Consider the following 14,413-nt stretch of genomic DNA (forward strand, 5'->3'; position numbering starts at 1 on the left):
TTACTAAAATTACATGCACTTTCTTTTTGAGTTGTTAAAAGAAAGGGTCACTCAAATTATAACTACAGTGCAGCAGTTAGAAGTAATGTCACAGAAATTAAATGCACAATCATTTTATTATCAGTTAGAAAGATGTTACAATTATGTTCAGCTGTTCAAAAAATAGACACTGAAAATTAAGTGATAAATTATTTGAATTCTTTAGCAGTTAGAAGAAATTGAAATTACATGCACATTTATTTTGGTTATCAGATAGGTAAGACAGGTAACTAAAATACGCGCCAAATCATTTTATACATTCTTATATATTATTTTATACATCTTGCCATTTAGTTTTAGTTTCTTATTTTCAAAATTTCTTCTTAATGATACGTTCATCTAACTTGTGATCTTACAGATTCATTACTGATGTGTGACACAGACATGTATTGGAATGGGTTTCGATGTTACAGATGTTCGTATATATGTACTAGTATTCCCTCTGAATTCTGCAAGAAAGAATGCCCCTGTATGTAAAATATTGATTTTGTTTCTTCATTTTTAAAAATTGTAGGCCAGCAAAAGATCGTTAAGTCATAGTCCTTTAAAAATAAAATACATGTAATTAGCCATTTGCACATCATTTCACCCCAGTTGATATTTATAAATTTCCTTTGGTGTAACTGGTAAATTACCACGAACATATTTATTATGCTTTTACACGTAATTTTATTACGGAATTAATGCCATTTTAAGAGTTATAGGGTTTGGGGCGAAAATGAATTCAACTGTCTAGTTAACATGGACAATGCATTGATACAATTACACGATTTATTTAGCATTAGTTCTTACTGAAAGAAACTTGAAATTGTAATGTTTTTATCAATAATGAATATAAAGAACACTGAAACTTTATATCCCTAAATATGGCGTCATCTCCCATCAGTGCTATTAGTAATAGAAAGAGCACCGAAACACGAGGCTATCTGATTTGTACGAGGGGGCGTAGTGTTTTGGTGTTCTTTCTCTGTAGTATCATAATCAAACATAAAAGGACGTTCCCTGTTGTCACAATATGAAACCCCGGCAAACATGAACCAATGAACGAACATCTGAATATGACATTTCTGTCGCTTTCCCTTTATCTGCCGCCACAATTATGTAAACCCCAGCAAAAATGAGCCAATCAATGGGCATGCTCTTGAGTGCGGGTAACTAATATCCGCACTCCAGTTAACGCACTGTGCATGTATATGTATACGATTTAACCCTGACACATTTTCAACAGAAAGGTCTCCAAACTATGATACAATATATTTTACCTCAATTTGTTTAATTATTATAAGTTAAATGTACAAAATACCCCTTTTTCCAGATTACACAACGCCGAATACTGATAAAAACATATCTGAATCGAAAGTTTGTAACAACAGTACGAGTATGTATTAAAACAAATGTTTTATATGAACGATATATGCTGATCTTTCATTTTAGTACTTAAAGTAGTCTACAATAATACAACACTCGCATTTTTCGATTTTCAAAAAGAAACAAGCTAATGTGATAAAATAATGATACATAGAGTAATAATAAACAACTCAATTTTTAATAGATATTGTATACATCTTATCTATTATAAATATTAATTATTCTTTCAAGTATAAGTTGAATTTCATTATTTTTTTACAGATTACGTAACGACTAACACAGAGAAATACATATCTGAATCAAATGGCTGTGACAACAGTAACGTGACCGTTATTATCATCTTAGTTATTGTCTTGATTCTTTTGATTGTGAATACTGTCATTCTTTGTTCTACGTCCAAATATTTGCACTGGCAAAGGGTGGCAATTGAGGATCCTCCGTATATCAACGAGTCTGTGACATCTCGACCCCTTGACACCTCGACCCCTTGACAACTCGACCCATAAGACATCTCGACCCATGACACTTAGACCCCTAAGACACTTAGACCCCTTTAATTGACTGGACATTTCGACCCTTTTTTCTAAAATGTACTTGAAGACGTTAACTTCGAAAAAAAAAATGTGCATAAAGGCGAAAATATAGAAAAAAGGTAAATTTGTTGACAAGTTTGATTATTATATATACAATCTTATACAATACTGAATAATAAGTGAAATCATATTAAGTCGTTATTTGTTATACACAATCGTTCATCAAGTCAAGTATTTTATACAAGGAATAGAAACACTCGCACTACATTTAACCCTTTCACTGCCATAGGGACGGCTTATGCCGTCCCTGTTCTTTTCGGCGTATTTGCCATATGGACGGCTGTAGCCGTTTCTATAATAATAGTTGTAATAATAATAAATTAATAATAATAATAAAGATAATAATAAATATAAAGAAAATTATAACATCGAGAAAAATTATTATTATTATACTCACAGATTTGGAAACATAATATAATTATTATAATACTAATAACAAATAATAATAATTATATCAATTAAAAATATAGTAAAACAATAACCACTGGCAGCGAAAGGGTTAAAAAAGTAAATATTATATAAAATACTTGACTTGATGTGTATATATGTACTCATAATATCATAAATAACAGTAATTGCAATAGAAATTGTTAACATTTTTTTATGATACAAATATCTATCAGTCGTTTTGTAAGGCAAATATTGTCATCATTTCCATGTGCACTTGTTAATTTCTGTAAATCGAACTACTTATATCAGGAAATCTTAGGCTTATTCGTTCTTTTAATACTTGATTTTAATGAAAAAAAACATGTATGTGTGTTGTTATACATGAAATAAAAATATATTTTCGAGAACGTTGTAAACACACTTTTACTTGTATCGGTTAAATAAGACTTACAAAACAAAAACGAATTATAAATATCATGTCAAATATAAATTTCCTTGTATATAGGCTGTTACATTTCTTAACAGTCATTTAATCACAAGTATTGACTTATTTTATAAATAGGTGCCGACAAAAAAGATGATAAAAACTAAATTCAAACTCAACTCAAATAATTTTATTGCGTTAAACATACAATATATGTTTATAGCACATACAATATAACTATGGCAGAAGACATTGATTTTTCAAGGAGCACAAAAATACGATGTAAAACATATGAATTTATAATTATGACTTGTTTTTAGGTTCTGTAAAACTATTTTCTAATCACATTTGCATAATATAAATATTTAGAAAGATCTCTTACAATTATTTTAGATTCAGACAATAATAGATTAGTAAATTTCTGCAATGTAGGCCATGTATAATAGTAGCGTCTAAGATATTTTTTGCGAAGGTCAGCATATTGTGAGCATGTAAACAAAAAGTGAAATTCGTTTTCAATTTGCCTCAAAGAACAATTATTGCATATTCTTTCCAGTCTAGGTACGTTTGTATATCTTCCCTTTTCAATAAACAAGTCGTGAGATGATGTGCGAATTTTTGTAAGCGCAACTCGAAATCTTTTGTCCTTAATATAATCAAGATAACTTTCAAATTCAAATTTATATTTTATAGAACTGTATGTATCTAGACGACTAGAATTATTGATAGAACAATACCAACTTTGATAAGAAATATCAAATATGCGTCGTTCAATAATATTGAAGTCAATTAACATGCTAGATTGGTTTTGCCAAATATACGAAAGTCCGCATTTATCAAGTATAATTTTAATTTGATAAGCCCAATTTATTATATACTGAAACAAAAAAGAAACGTTCTCCAAGTTTGAATGTAGATATGTTAGTACAGTTTTCAATCCTTTTGAAACTCGAATTTTACGTTGAATGAACATATCGGGCTTTTATACGGGGGTTAGCAAACAAAACGAGTTTTACAAGCTACAACATGTATATATTAAGTGTGTACATCTAAGTGGTACCCTTGAACATCTGGCACGAACATTGCGAAAGTTTCTTTTTTGGTTCAGTATATGTGTTATTTCCGTCAACATCGACTTTAAGCATGTTATAGGTTTTGAAAAGATGAGATTCTTTTTTTACATGTCAATAATTTTATCCAATATTTTACCGTAAAATAACGAGAGCTGAAAATCCATGCCTCTACCCGACAAGGGCAGTTAACTCTCATCTAAATAGCAACAAATATAAAGGGGGTCAGTAAACGTTTCCGTATAAGACTGAATGAAATTATGTAAACGTTAAAATATCTCGTTTATGTGTCACAGGGTCATTTTGCATTAAATGAATATACCTTATCATTATTATAGAAGAATAAAAAGAAGAACGTTTATTTATCACTGTAACTACAAGTCTTTCGTGATTAACATATAAACAAGCATACATATATAATGGCATGAACAAAACATTAACATGAAAGTTAACATGATATATTTGATGGACGAAACAAAATATAAATGACAAAAATAAAAAGCATGATGGCTAATACATACTTTTCTATACACAGTAAACAAACTTTTCATTAGTTTTGACCTGTAAGGTATATATAAAAGTAGATTGAAATACATATACATATCTAAGCATTAATATTCTGGTATTGTAATTTGAAAATCTGGAAACAAAGTGGTCCCTCGGAAGCATTATTTACAGCCGCATTTATATTTTGACAAAGCATGTTTGCTTTCCGGAACGGTTACGCAATTCGGATTCGGCTTTTAGCTGTAATTGGAGGTTATGTACGGTATCCACCCCATTGTATGGAATGCCGGTAGGGACATGCCAATTTGCTTATTTGCCAATTGCTGAATTGCTATTTGCTATTGCCGATTTGCTTATTTGCCAATGGCTGATAGGCTTAATGACAAATTTGCTTATTTGCCAATTGCTGAATTGCTAATTTGCTTATTTGTTAACCACTTGTTTACGTATTGCTTATTTGCCAATTGCTCATTTGCTTTTTTGCAATAGAAATAGTTTACACTGTGCCAGAAGTATATGGAAAATCTGACAACAGACAACCAGTTGAGTCAGATCTGTTAACTTTTACCAACAGTATTCTTGTAAATTCAATACTGTTGGCAATGAATTTAGTTGCAGTGATGCCTACGCAGATATATGTCTACAACTGATGGCTGACATGCCCTTGAGAACACAGACGCCTTGGTTCAGATCCCGTACCCCAACGTGATACGCGCCTGTAAACACTCTATTAAATTTTTTATAATATTTAATCACGAATTGGCATCGATAAAACTGGTTTTCAAACAATTTTTACATATGCCGGTATGAAAAATACCATATACATGTACCACCAAGTCTCAATAAAGTACTTAATGGTTTTATCGTTGTAACAACAGATTAATGTAATATAACTCCGTGTTGTAACGGATGTCCAATTCGTATTTGAATATTAAAATAATTTTGATATAGTGTTTACAGAGGCGTATCACGTTGGGGGCAGGATCTGACCCGCCAGCATCTGTGCTTGAGAATGCCTAATAATGTGTTGCAGCTATAGATCTGTTTGTGCAGAGATTGATGGCATAATAAACACTTGATTAGTAATATAAAAGTGAAAATTATTGGGTAAAGATTGAAAATAAAAGAACTTGAAAACAAAACTATTTCTTATTTTATGGCATATAAAATGTCGTTATTCTCAGCAGATTTGTCACAGAGGGCCTCATTTTATCGGTACGAACACATAGTATCACGAATGATACATTTGGTGCATGCTTAACACGGGTGTTTGTCTTTACACTTTAGCAATAGGCTTCGTTTTTAGCTCTGTAAGATTTTGAGATCACTTATGTCTGTGTGTGCATCAACATTTTACTTTGGTTTAATGTTTTTGAAATTGTGTCACACTTTTCCATTTCTTCATGTTGTACATTCAGGTACGTATATCATGTTAATATACGTACCTGGTACATTTTACATGCTATCAGGTGACCATGACCATGCTCATGACCTAGGGTATAATGGACAAAGCCTCTTTGAATATTGTGTATGCATGCTGCCTATTTAATGCTTATGTGAAGTTACAGTTAGATATAAGCAATAGTAACAGAGATATGACAGAAACTAAGGCTTCTCATTACAATACATTGGTGACCTTGACATTCATTATGTAACGGGCACAGCTTCTTCATGTACTTTGTATGCATGCTTGTAACGCAAAGTTTATGCAAAGTCGCAGTAAGATACATGAATCAGCAAAAGTAACAGAGATATGACAGAAAAACAAGTTACCAAAAAAACCAATGCAGTGGTGGGTAGGATAGCATCCCTATTCTCTGAATAGTGGAGCAAAAACTGAAACTCAAGATAATTAAAAAAACAACTAGAACTACTTTCTGAAACTGAATTTTTTTTTTTCGAAACTGATTAAAATGTATCCATCTGTCTTTCTACCTATATTCTAGGTAATGATGGATTGATCACAATTGTCACAAGTTATAATTAACAAAACTTTATAAACATAATAACATGATATAGGTTCATGAGCTTGAAATAAAGTCTACAAAGACTTGTTATTTTATATCAAACAAGAACTTCGCGAGTCGGACGTGTCACTTGACAATATCATAAACATTAATGTATATAAGCAAATAAGCAATTAGCAAATAAGCGAATTGGCAAATCAGCAAATTGGCAAATCAACAATTAGCAAATAAGCAATTAAGTAGATGGCAAATAAGCAAAGTGGCATGTCCCTACCGGCATTCCATACCATTGTTTACACACCGGTCTCTCAAATATCGGTGTACACATTGGTATCCGCCCACGATAAACGTCGTCATTAATGTATAAAATGAACATATTGGGCGAATTCACGTCTCCTTGTCTCGTGCCAATGTTACACCTGATCGGACGAAGATTCGATCGCATGATATATTTTTCGTCTATTGTTATTAAACGATGTATTTGATACTTTGATGTAATTTTCTAACTTTATATACATTGAAATAAGAACTTTAATTAAATTTCCATTTGCACCCTTACTTTAAATGTTATAAAATATATTATAACGTACTCGGGAGTCGGGTGCTTTTTTAAAGTCTATAAAGAACATAGAATCTACCTTGTGGCCTTGATTTATTTAATTCAACAATATTATTTTTAAATAACTGTTCCAAATCATTTAGACAGACAATTGCCGTTATTTCAGAAGTCATTGTATTTTGTATCGAACCAGTTTTTACTAGGGACCAAAATTCCTTAGGATCATTTCTTGAATGTATAAGCTTATTTCTATTTTCAGATAAATTCGTTAGTTTCTTATTACGACATGTATTTTTGGAATGCCTCATAGAAACTTTATATAATTCGTAGTCACGGATATTGTTTGTTAACCTAAATTGACTTAATAAAAGATTTTTATGCTCTTTGCTTTGTTGACACTTTTGGTTGATTAGACTGTTTTTTTTTCCCGTAAAACAAACATTAGACTGAGCGTAGCAGACGAACGGTATATTTCTATCAATGACGAAACTGCATCATTTATATCATATTCTATTTTTTTGGAAAATTACATCTCTGGATTGAGTTAATTTTCTATAAGTATCTTTGAACTTATCCTTCAATTCAATGTTTTCAATAAGAGTAGTATTTGATTGAGGTACATTGACAACAGGCTCGCAAATAGATTCAAACTTGAACCGACACATTAAGGGAAAATGGTCGGATTCATCGCGCATTTCTACATTAAAGTATTGATATGACCGAAAATAATTCAGTTGATGCTATATGATAGTCAACCACACTTAGTCCATCATAAGATACACATGTAAAGTTGCCTACTTTATCACACCCACATCTTCCATTTCACTACTCACAATTATCATAATGCATTCAGAATATGTGAAAAATAGGTGGCTTCAAGTCACTAAAGAGTGGTTGCTATGGATACCTTTTATTCTTTTTAAGTACATTTGTGTATTAAATATCCATCCACCTACCCAGTATTGAGAGCGAAAATAAGTTGTTTTGCAAGTATACGAATTTCCATTTGATTTAAGCAGAAAATTCATACCGCGACTTTATCCATCAATCCTCGTAATAATGATTAAGATTTACATAATTTATAGTATGTAGTTTGAAAAATACAATATCAAAACTACTAGTGAATTAATATCAAAACTACTAGTGAATTAATTTTCTTAGCAAAGTGTTAAATACAAAATGAAGCATGTAATTTACAAGTTGTTGAAAATTTACTTTTGCGAGAATGTCATTACTTTTAATGAATTAAAATTCGAAACAAAATACAACATCAACAGCAACAACACTTGAAATGTTTTTGGTATGAACTTTATGTGTGTTACTTCCTTTTAGATCGTTATCATTTGTCTCATGTTAAATTTATTTATTTTCCTTGTTATATTTTGTTTTCTTTACAAGATATAGTGGTGCATACCGCAACTAACTGAATTTCGGGTTGGATGTAAAAATCGTTGATCAACTGAAAGCATTGTTAACTAAAATGCTTGTATTTGTTATATTTCTCGCTTGTGTCGCGTTATCGGAATGTTCCTATGAAGAAGCCATCCTACAGAAACTGTTAAAGTTTGAAAATGTTGTGCAAAAGATGAACAACGAAATTACCACATTAAAGAAACAGGTAGACACTCTGAAAGGAAATCAACATATGACAGGTATGACAATTGTACTGATATATCCATTTTAGATAATGCAATGACAAAAGGAACAAGATAAAAACTAAAACTTAAGCTGATGAAAATCTTTAATTTTACATGCGTTGTAAACAGAGCTGCACCAGTACTAAGGGTGTCGTACTTAAGTACCAGTACCAGTACTTGGCAAATTATGCAGTACCAGTACCAGTACTTGGCAAATTATGCAGTACCAGTACCAGTACTAGATTTTAGCTTGGTCCTGCAGTACCAGTACTATTTTTGGTGAAGTAATTAAGTATCAATACCATTACTTTTATATATTTTTCAAAGTTTGAATAAATACAGTGTCAAACAAATGATTGCAAATATTATTCAGCAAAGAAATAAAATCATAATTTACTTTAAAGTTTAACATAACATATTTACAACTTTATAGTTTTAACATACTTTTTACAAACAATATTTACAACATATATTCATGTCATAGTAACCAGTCAACTGTATAAATACAATGCAAACATCTTTCATTTAAAACACAACAGTCTTTTGTTGCCTTTCACATCTTTACACCTCTGTTCAATTTATACCAAAGTAAATAACAACTTTTTATGGTGCTACAATATCACTTTTTCACTTCAAATGGGATTATTTAGAATAGAAGAAATTAATTAGTGTTTATTTTGTTCTTTTACTAGTAAATGCAAAGTAATAAAAGATTTTAATAAGGATATTTTAGGGTAAAGAGTTATTGAGTCTGTTTATTTTAGTTTAATTTTTACTTAAAGTCTTTGGTGCTTTTTATGATGAATACTATGTTAACATTTGAAGGAATATTGCAGCAAATTATCTTCAAATTTGATAACTTACTTTTTCACAAAAATAAAATATAGTTAATGTAATTTACAGCTGTATTTTATGAGAAAAATTGATGCTATTTTTAATTTTTATCAAAACCAAAAGTACTGGATAATGCAGTAGCAGTACAACTTTTTAAGACAGTAATGCAGTACCAGTACCAGTAGTAGCAAAATTTTGTAAGACTAATTCAGTATCAGTACCAGTACTTGCAAAATCGCTGCAGTACGTACTGCAGTACCAGTACCAGTACCAGTAATGCAGCTCTGGTTGTAAAGCATGTATGAAACTAGATGGAATAGCCAAAAATATATTTCTGATTATTTTTACTATTCCTAGTACAATAATTTATTCTTTTAACAGAAATAAGCATGCAATACATGTGAATGACAGGTTCTATTGACAATTTTGTTTGCTTTATGAGATAGATATTAAACAATCTAAATAAATTGATTTCAATAATTGCGGAATGAGAATATGTTCTTGACGTCTTGAAAAATGAACAAAAACGGATTTCTTGGTTATATCTCAGATGGTAAACTTCAATGATATTTACATTATGAATGGTAATATAAAAGTGATCCTCGGAAGCATTTAAACAGCAAAATTAAATGAAAATTGCAGATTTGGGTTCATTGAGTCTGTACATGATGGATAAAGTTATATAAAGATAATGTAAACATGCAATATCTCTCATGTCCCCTAGCCCCGGCTTGATCTATTATTAAACATAATTACAAAGTTGCACAAATTCAGGCGCTACCTAATGCGATCCCTTCATTTCAGAAAGTAGCTTTCTTAGTAGCTTTCTTAAAACATTTCTTTGACCAGGGTAATTTGATGTTTTATGATAATTTCCAACTATCTTAAATCTTTTGAATTAATGAAATTAAAATCATTAAAAACCAACAATAAATAATTAAAGAAATAGTAATAAAAATAATTACAGAAAAGAGAAAATACCTTATTAAAAATCAATTGTTGATAAGATACATTACGTGTCTTGAGTTTCATACCCTTAAGAATACACAAACATATAATAAACACATTCTTTTTATATTAGATGTTGAAATACACACGATTTGACTTCTATATGTATTTATGTCTTATTTTACATTTTAGACTCTGTCCGTACTCAAACGGTAGCGTTTCATGCTAAAGATGTCATCAATATTGCTCCAACTGTCGGACAGAATTTCATATTCAAAACTAACTTGTTCAACTTTGGAGATGGGTATGACAACCAAACTGGCATTTTTACTGCACCTAGAAATGGCACATATCTTTTTACAATCCACTTTTGCACGACCGATAGCCTCCATCTTCATTACGAGATCACTATGAATGGAACTCCATTGAAGCGAGGCTGGTTTGGCAAATCAGTTAATTGTTTTACAACAACTGCAATTTCTGTGCTAGAGTCAGGAGATGGTGTATGGATGAAACTAATATCGTCGCCTACTAAACTGTACAATAGTGAATTTTGGTACAACTCGTTTAGTGGAACAATTATCAATAGCTAAATTTCTGCAAGCTCCTGATCATTCAAATTATCTTTCAAAGGTGTCTTAATTTTATTCTTTAATATGTTTCTTATCACTAAATCATGATGTGTGTTATTTCTTGCTTCTATAACTTTAATTATTATATACGTATAAATGAAATATTGAGAAATATTGATGAAATAAAATGCGTATTTTCATTTTCCGTATTTTTACTGTAAAAATTTATTTTTCACTGCATGAAACATTTTCCGTATTTTCACTGGTGTCTTGTTTGACTTCTTTCTTTTAAATTCTGCCAATACACAAAATGTAAGGGAATTTCTTTCAAAATATAATGTCAAAAAGAGAAAACTGTATATAATAAACAGAGAAGTCAAGTTTTTTTTCTGTGAATACATGATGTATTTACATCTTGTGGCATGAAAAGTATCATATTTCACTTGTGACTACCGCCACTCCACCACGTATTTATTTTCATACCACTTGATAAAAAATATGTATTTATAGAAAGTAACTGGAATATCCTCTCTCAATATATATATATATATATATATATATATATATATATATATATATATATATATATATATATATATATATATATATATATATATATATTATATATATATATATATATCGTTTTTTTAGAAAATTTCTGGAAACTATTAATCTATAATTATCTGCTCCACAACGTTTTCAATCTCCAGCTTTTCGAGAGGTTAAACCCCTATTTATAAAACACAAAACTTTGATTGATACGTTTTATTGTCTAAGAATAGATCATGATATAATCAAAAGACTAACCAAAAACTTCAAATAAGTGGCGGCATGGCCGAGTGGTTAACGCGTCGGACTAGTAATCTAATGATCGCTAGCCGTATGGGTTCAAACCCCGTCAGGGGCAAGTCGTTGTTTGATTGAGCAAGAAACTTTACACTCATTGCTCAGTACTGGTTGGTTCCAGGAACGGATTCGAAATTGTGTCTATAAGCGAATAGCTTTTTACACAATCGAACTAAAATAAATTCTGTATAAACCAAAACTTCAAATACGCAAACGTTATATAATAGATGACACAAGGTTGGACAACAGAAACCACCAAACTGTCCAACCATAGGAGTAACGATAGACTGTGAAAAGCAACGAAAACAAAAGAGTGACACTATGGATGATGACATAAAGTTTACATTTTTAAATTTACAAACAAAAATATACGATAACTTTGAATCATATTGTCTACATATAAAATTCATTTATTATAACTGTGTATAGTATATAATCATATAAGTATGTAAATATGATCTTTTATTATATTTACCTATAGATGTAAGCTTTGCTTACACGTCTCTTATAATTCTATATTGAATGGCATATGTACCTTTACCAGTTTTATTCATTTCTATTGTGATATATGTGTTGTACATGTGATGAGACGTAAATAAACCATTTTGAATTGAATTTGAATTTGAATATAAAAATGATTTACAAAAGTAAAATTACAAAATTACTCTTCTTATCACTATTATTACTGCTGCTGTTGTTGTTGTTATTATTATTATTATTATTATTATTTTTATTATTATTATTATTATTCAGTAAATGATGAAAACTTGCCGCTACTGTCGAGTGTTCTCCTCTTTCCATAATTTCAATATAACTTACTATAAAGGGTATAATAACTTCCTTTTCCAAATTTGCGTACATGTGCCATTCGCTCATAGGACAATAAACAATATTTTCATCTACGTTTTGACCAAGAATTTTGTTATTATTTTTATTATATTTTTTATTTATTACATGCAGCCTATTTATAGCTCTATACATGTTAAGTAAAATTTGATACATGTAGAGTTATATTAAAAAATGAAATAAAGCAAGAATGTTAAAAATAGTGTCCCTATAAACACATGGTATCTTATCTTATCAATGTATATTAATCACAAACTGTTTTCAAGTAAACATAAATTCAATATAAAGTTATGTTTAACGTGTAAGAAATACGTAGTTAATGAACATTGTAATAAGTTAAACTAGTGATTATCCTACAAAAACATTTTAATTAGTTAGATTGATCAATTGAATTCAATATATAAGCTATAATTAAAACGTTATAGCAATACATAATTAACATATACTTCAATATGTTGAACTAGTGTCCAAACTGAGATTTGATTTATTAAGACATTTTATTACTTAAATGAATGCATAGTTTGACAACATACACCTCAATAATGTAAAACCAGTATCTAAACAGAGATTGTCTGATAAATAATGTTTCTTTAGTTTGTATAAGATTACCCCCATCCACTAGCTGTACAGTGTTAATATAACTATTTCAATATATGCATTTAATATTGATGAAATGTAAATTAAATTCACAAAACGTTGAAATTTGACAGTTTTCACATGTACATAAACCATTATTATCTGTTTAATATCATGTAACGTACATCTTTCAATAAATTGTTGATCTACAAAAATATTGTATTACCCCACCCACTTAAGTTTTTAATAAATTTATGAACGATTAAAGTATTTTCTTAAAAAATCAACAGCTTTTTGATTACTTTATGTTACTATAGGGATAAATTAAGCTATATTATAATGCATATTATATATAAAACTGATTGGAATATTGTATGTGTGTATTATTTTGAGTTCAAATTAGAAAAATAAATACAATGATACCAATATATTTGATCTCAATTTTTGAAAAAAACATTCCCCAGTTTAGATTTTTCTAGACTTTTGATATGATATACAATATAGGTCTGGGGTTTCAAAACACTCAAAACATTTTCTGTTGCAATTTGTTTGAGGTTTGGCTGTATTTTGAGCTAGAATGACATATTTATTAGGGACATGCTGCATAATTTGAAAATAAAAACAAGGTTTGTTTGTTTGATTGGGTTTCATGTCACATCGACACAGTATAGGTCATATCGCGACGTTCCAGCTTTACTGGTAGAGGAAGACCTCAGATGCCCCTCCGTGCATTATTTCAGGCACGAACGGGCACCTGAGCAGAACCACCGACGTTCCGTAAGCTAGCTGGATAGCTTCCTCACATGAAAGAATCCAAGTCCCTGTCGGGATTCGAACCCACAGCGGTGAGGGGCAAGTGGTTTGAAGCCAACGACCTTAACCACTCGGCCACAGACTAGCACATGTATCTTTGCAAAGATTTAGACCACCCCAGAAATACTAAGCAGGCTATACCTCATGGCCTTGAAATTCATTGGAAAAGAATATGCAGTGATGATAAAAAATATTAATAAAGGTCATTTCTCGGAGAACAACTTAAAAATAACGGTTAAAAGGCAGGGTGAATAAATAAACAACTTAAAAAGGCAGATCAAACGTATATAACGATAACTGTCGTTTGGACGTACGTTTTGGTTTGCAATAAAGCAATTGTTATTTCAATTTAATTGGATAATATCTATTTTGACATGGTTGATGCAGGAACAACAGACAGAACATATAACATAAAGGGATTGAA

At 30.4% G+C, this 14,413-nt stretch overlaps 2 protein-coding genes across 2 annotated transcripts; both read left to right on the plus strand.

Annotated features, from left to right (window-relative positions):
- Nucleotides 1-398: 398 nt before the first annotated feature.
- Nucleotides 399-2,255, plus strand: LOC132725926 (uncharacterized). The gene is made up of 3 exons (XM_060711138.1): nt 399-508; nt 1,355-1,417; nt 1,669-2,255. Exons 1-3 carry the CDS (start codon nt 409-411, stop codon nt 1,896-1,898), a joined length of 393 nt encoding a protein of 130 aa, XP_060567121.1. The 5' UTR covers nt 399-408; the 3' UTR covers nt 1,899-2,255.
- A 6,044-nt stretch (nt 2,256-8,299) lies between these two features.
- On the plus strand, nt 8,300-11,109 carry LOC132725927 (collagen alpha-1(X) chain-like). Its single transcript, XM_060711139.1, has 2 exons — nt 8,300-8,569; nt 10,529-11,109. The coding sequence occupies exons 1-2, from the start codon at nt 8,398-8,400 to the stop codon at nt 10,927-10,929; spliced, it is 573 nt and encodes a 190-aa protein (XP_060567122.1). The 5' UTR covers nt 8,300-8,397; the 3' UTR covers nt 10,930-11,109.
- The last annotated feature ends 3,304 nt before the right edge of the window (nt 11,110-14,413 follow it).

The sequence above is a fragment of the Ruditapes philippinarum genome, unplaced genomic scaffold (assembly GCF_026571515.1).
Source record: "Ruditapes philippinarum isolate M1 unplaced genomic scaffold, ASM2657151v2 ctg10062_1_1_1_1, whole genome shotgun sequence".
NCBI classification, from domain to species: Eukaryota; Metazoa; Mollusca; class Bivalvia; order Venerida; family Veneridae; genus Ruditapes; species Ruditapes philippinarum.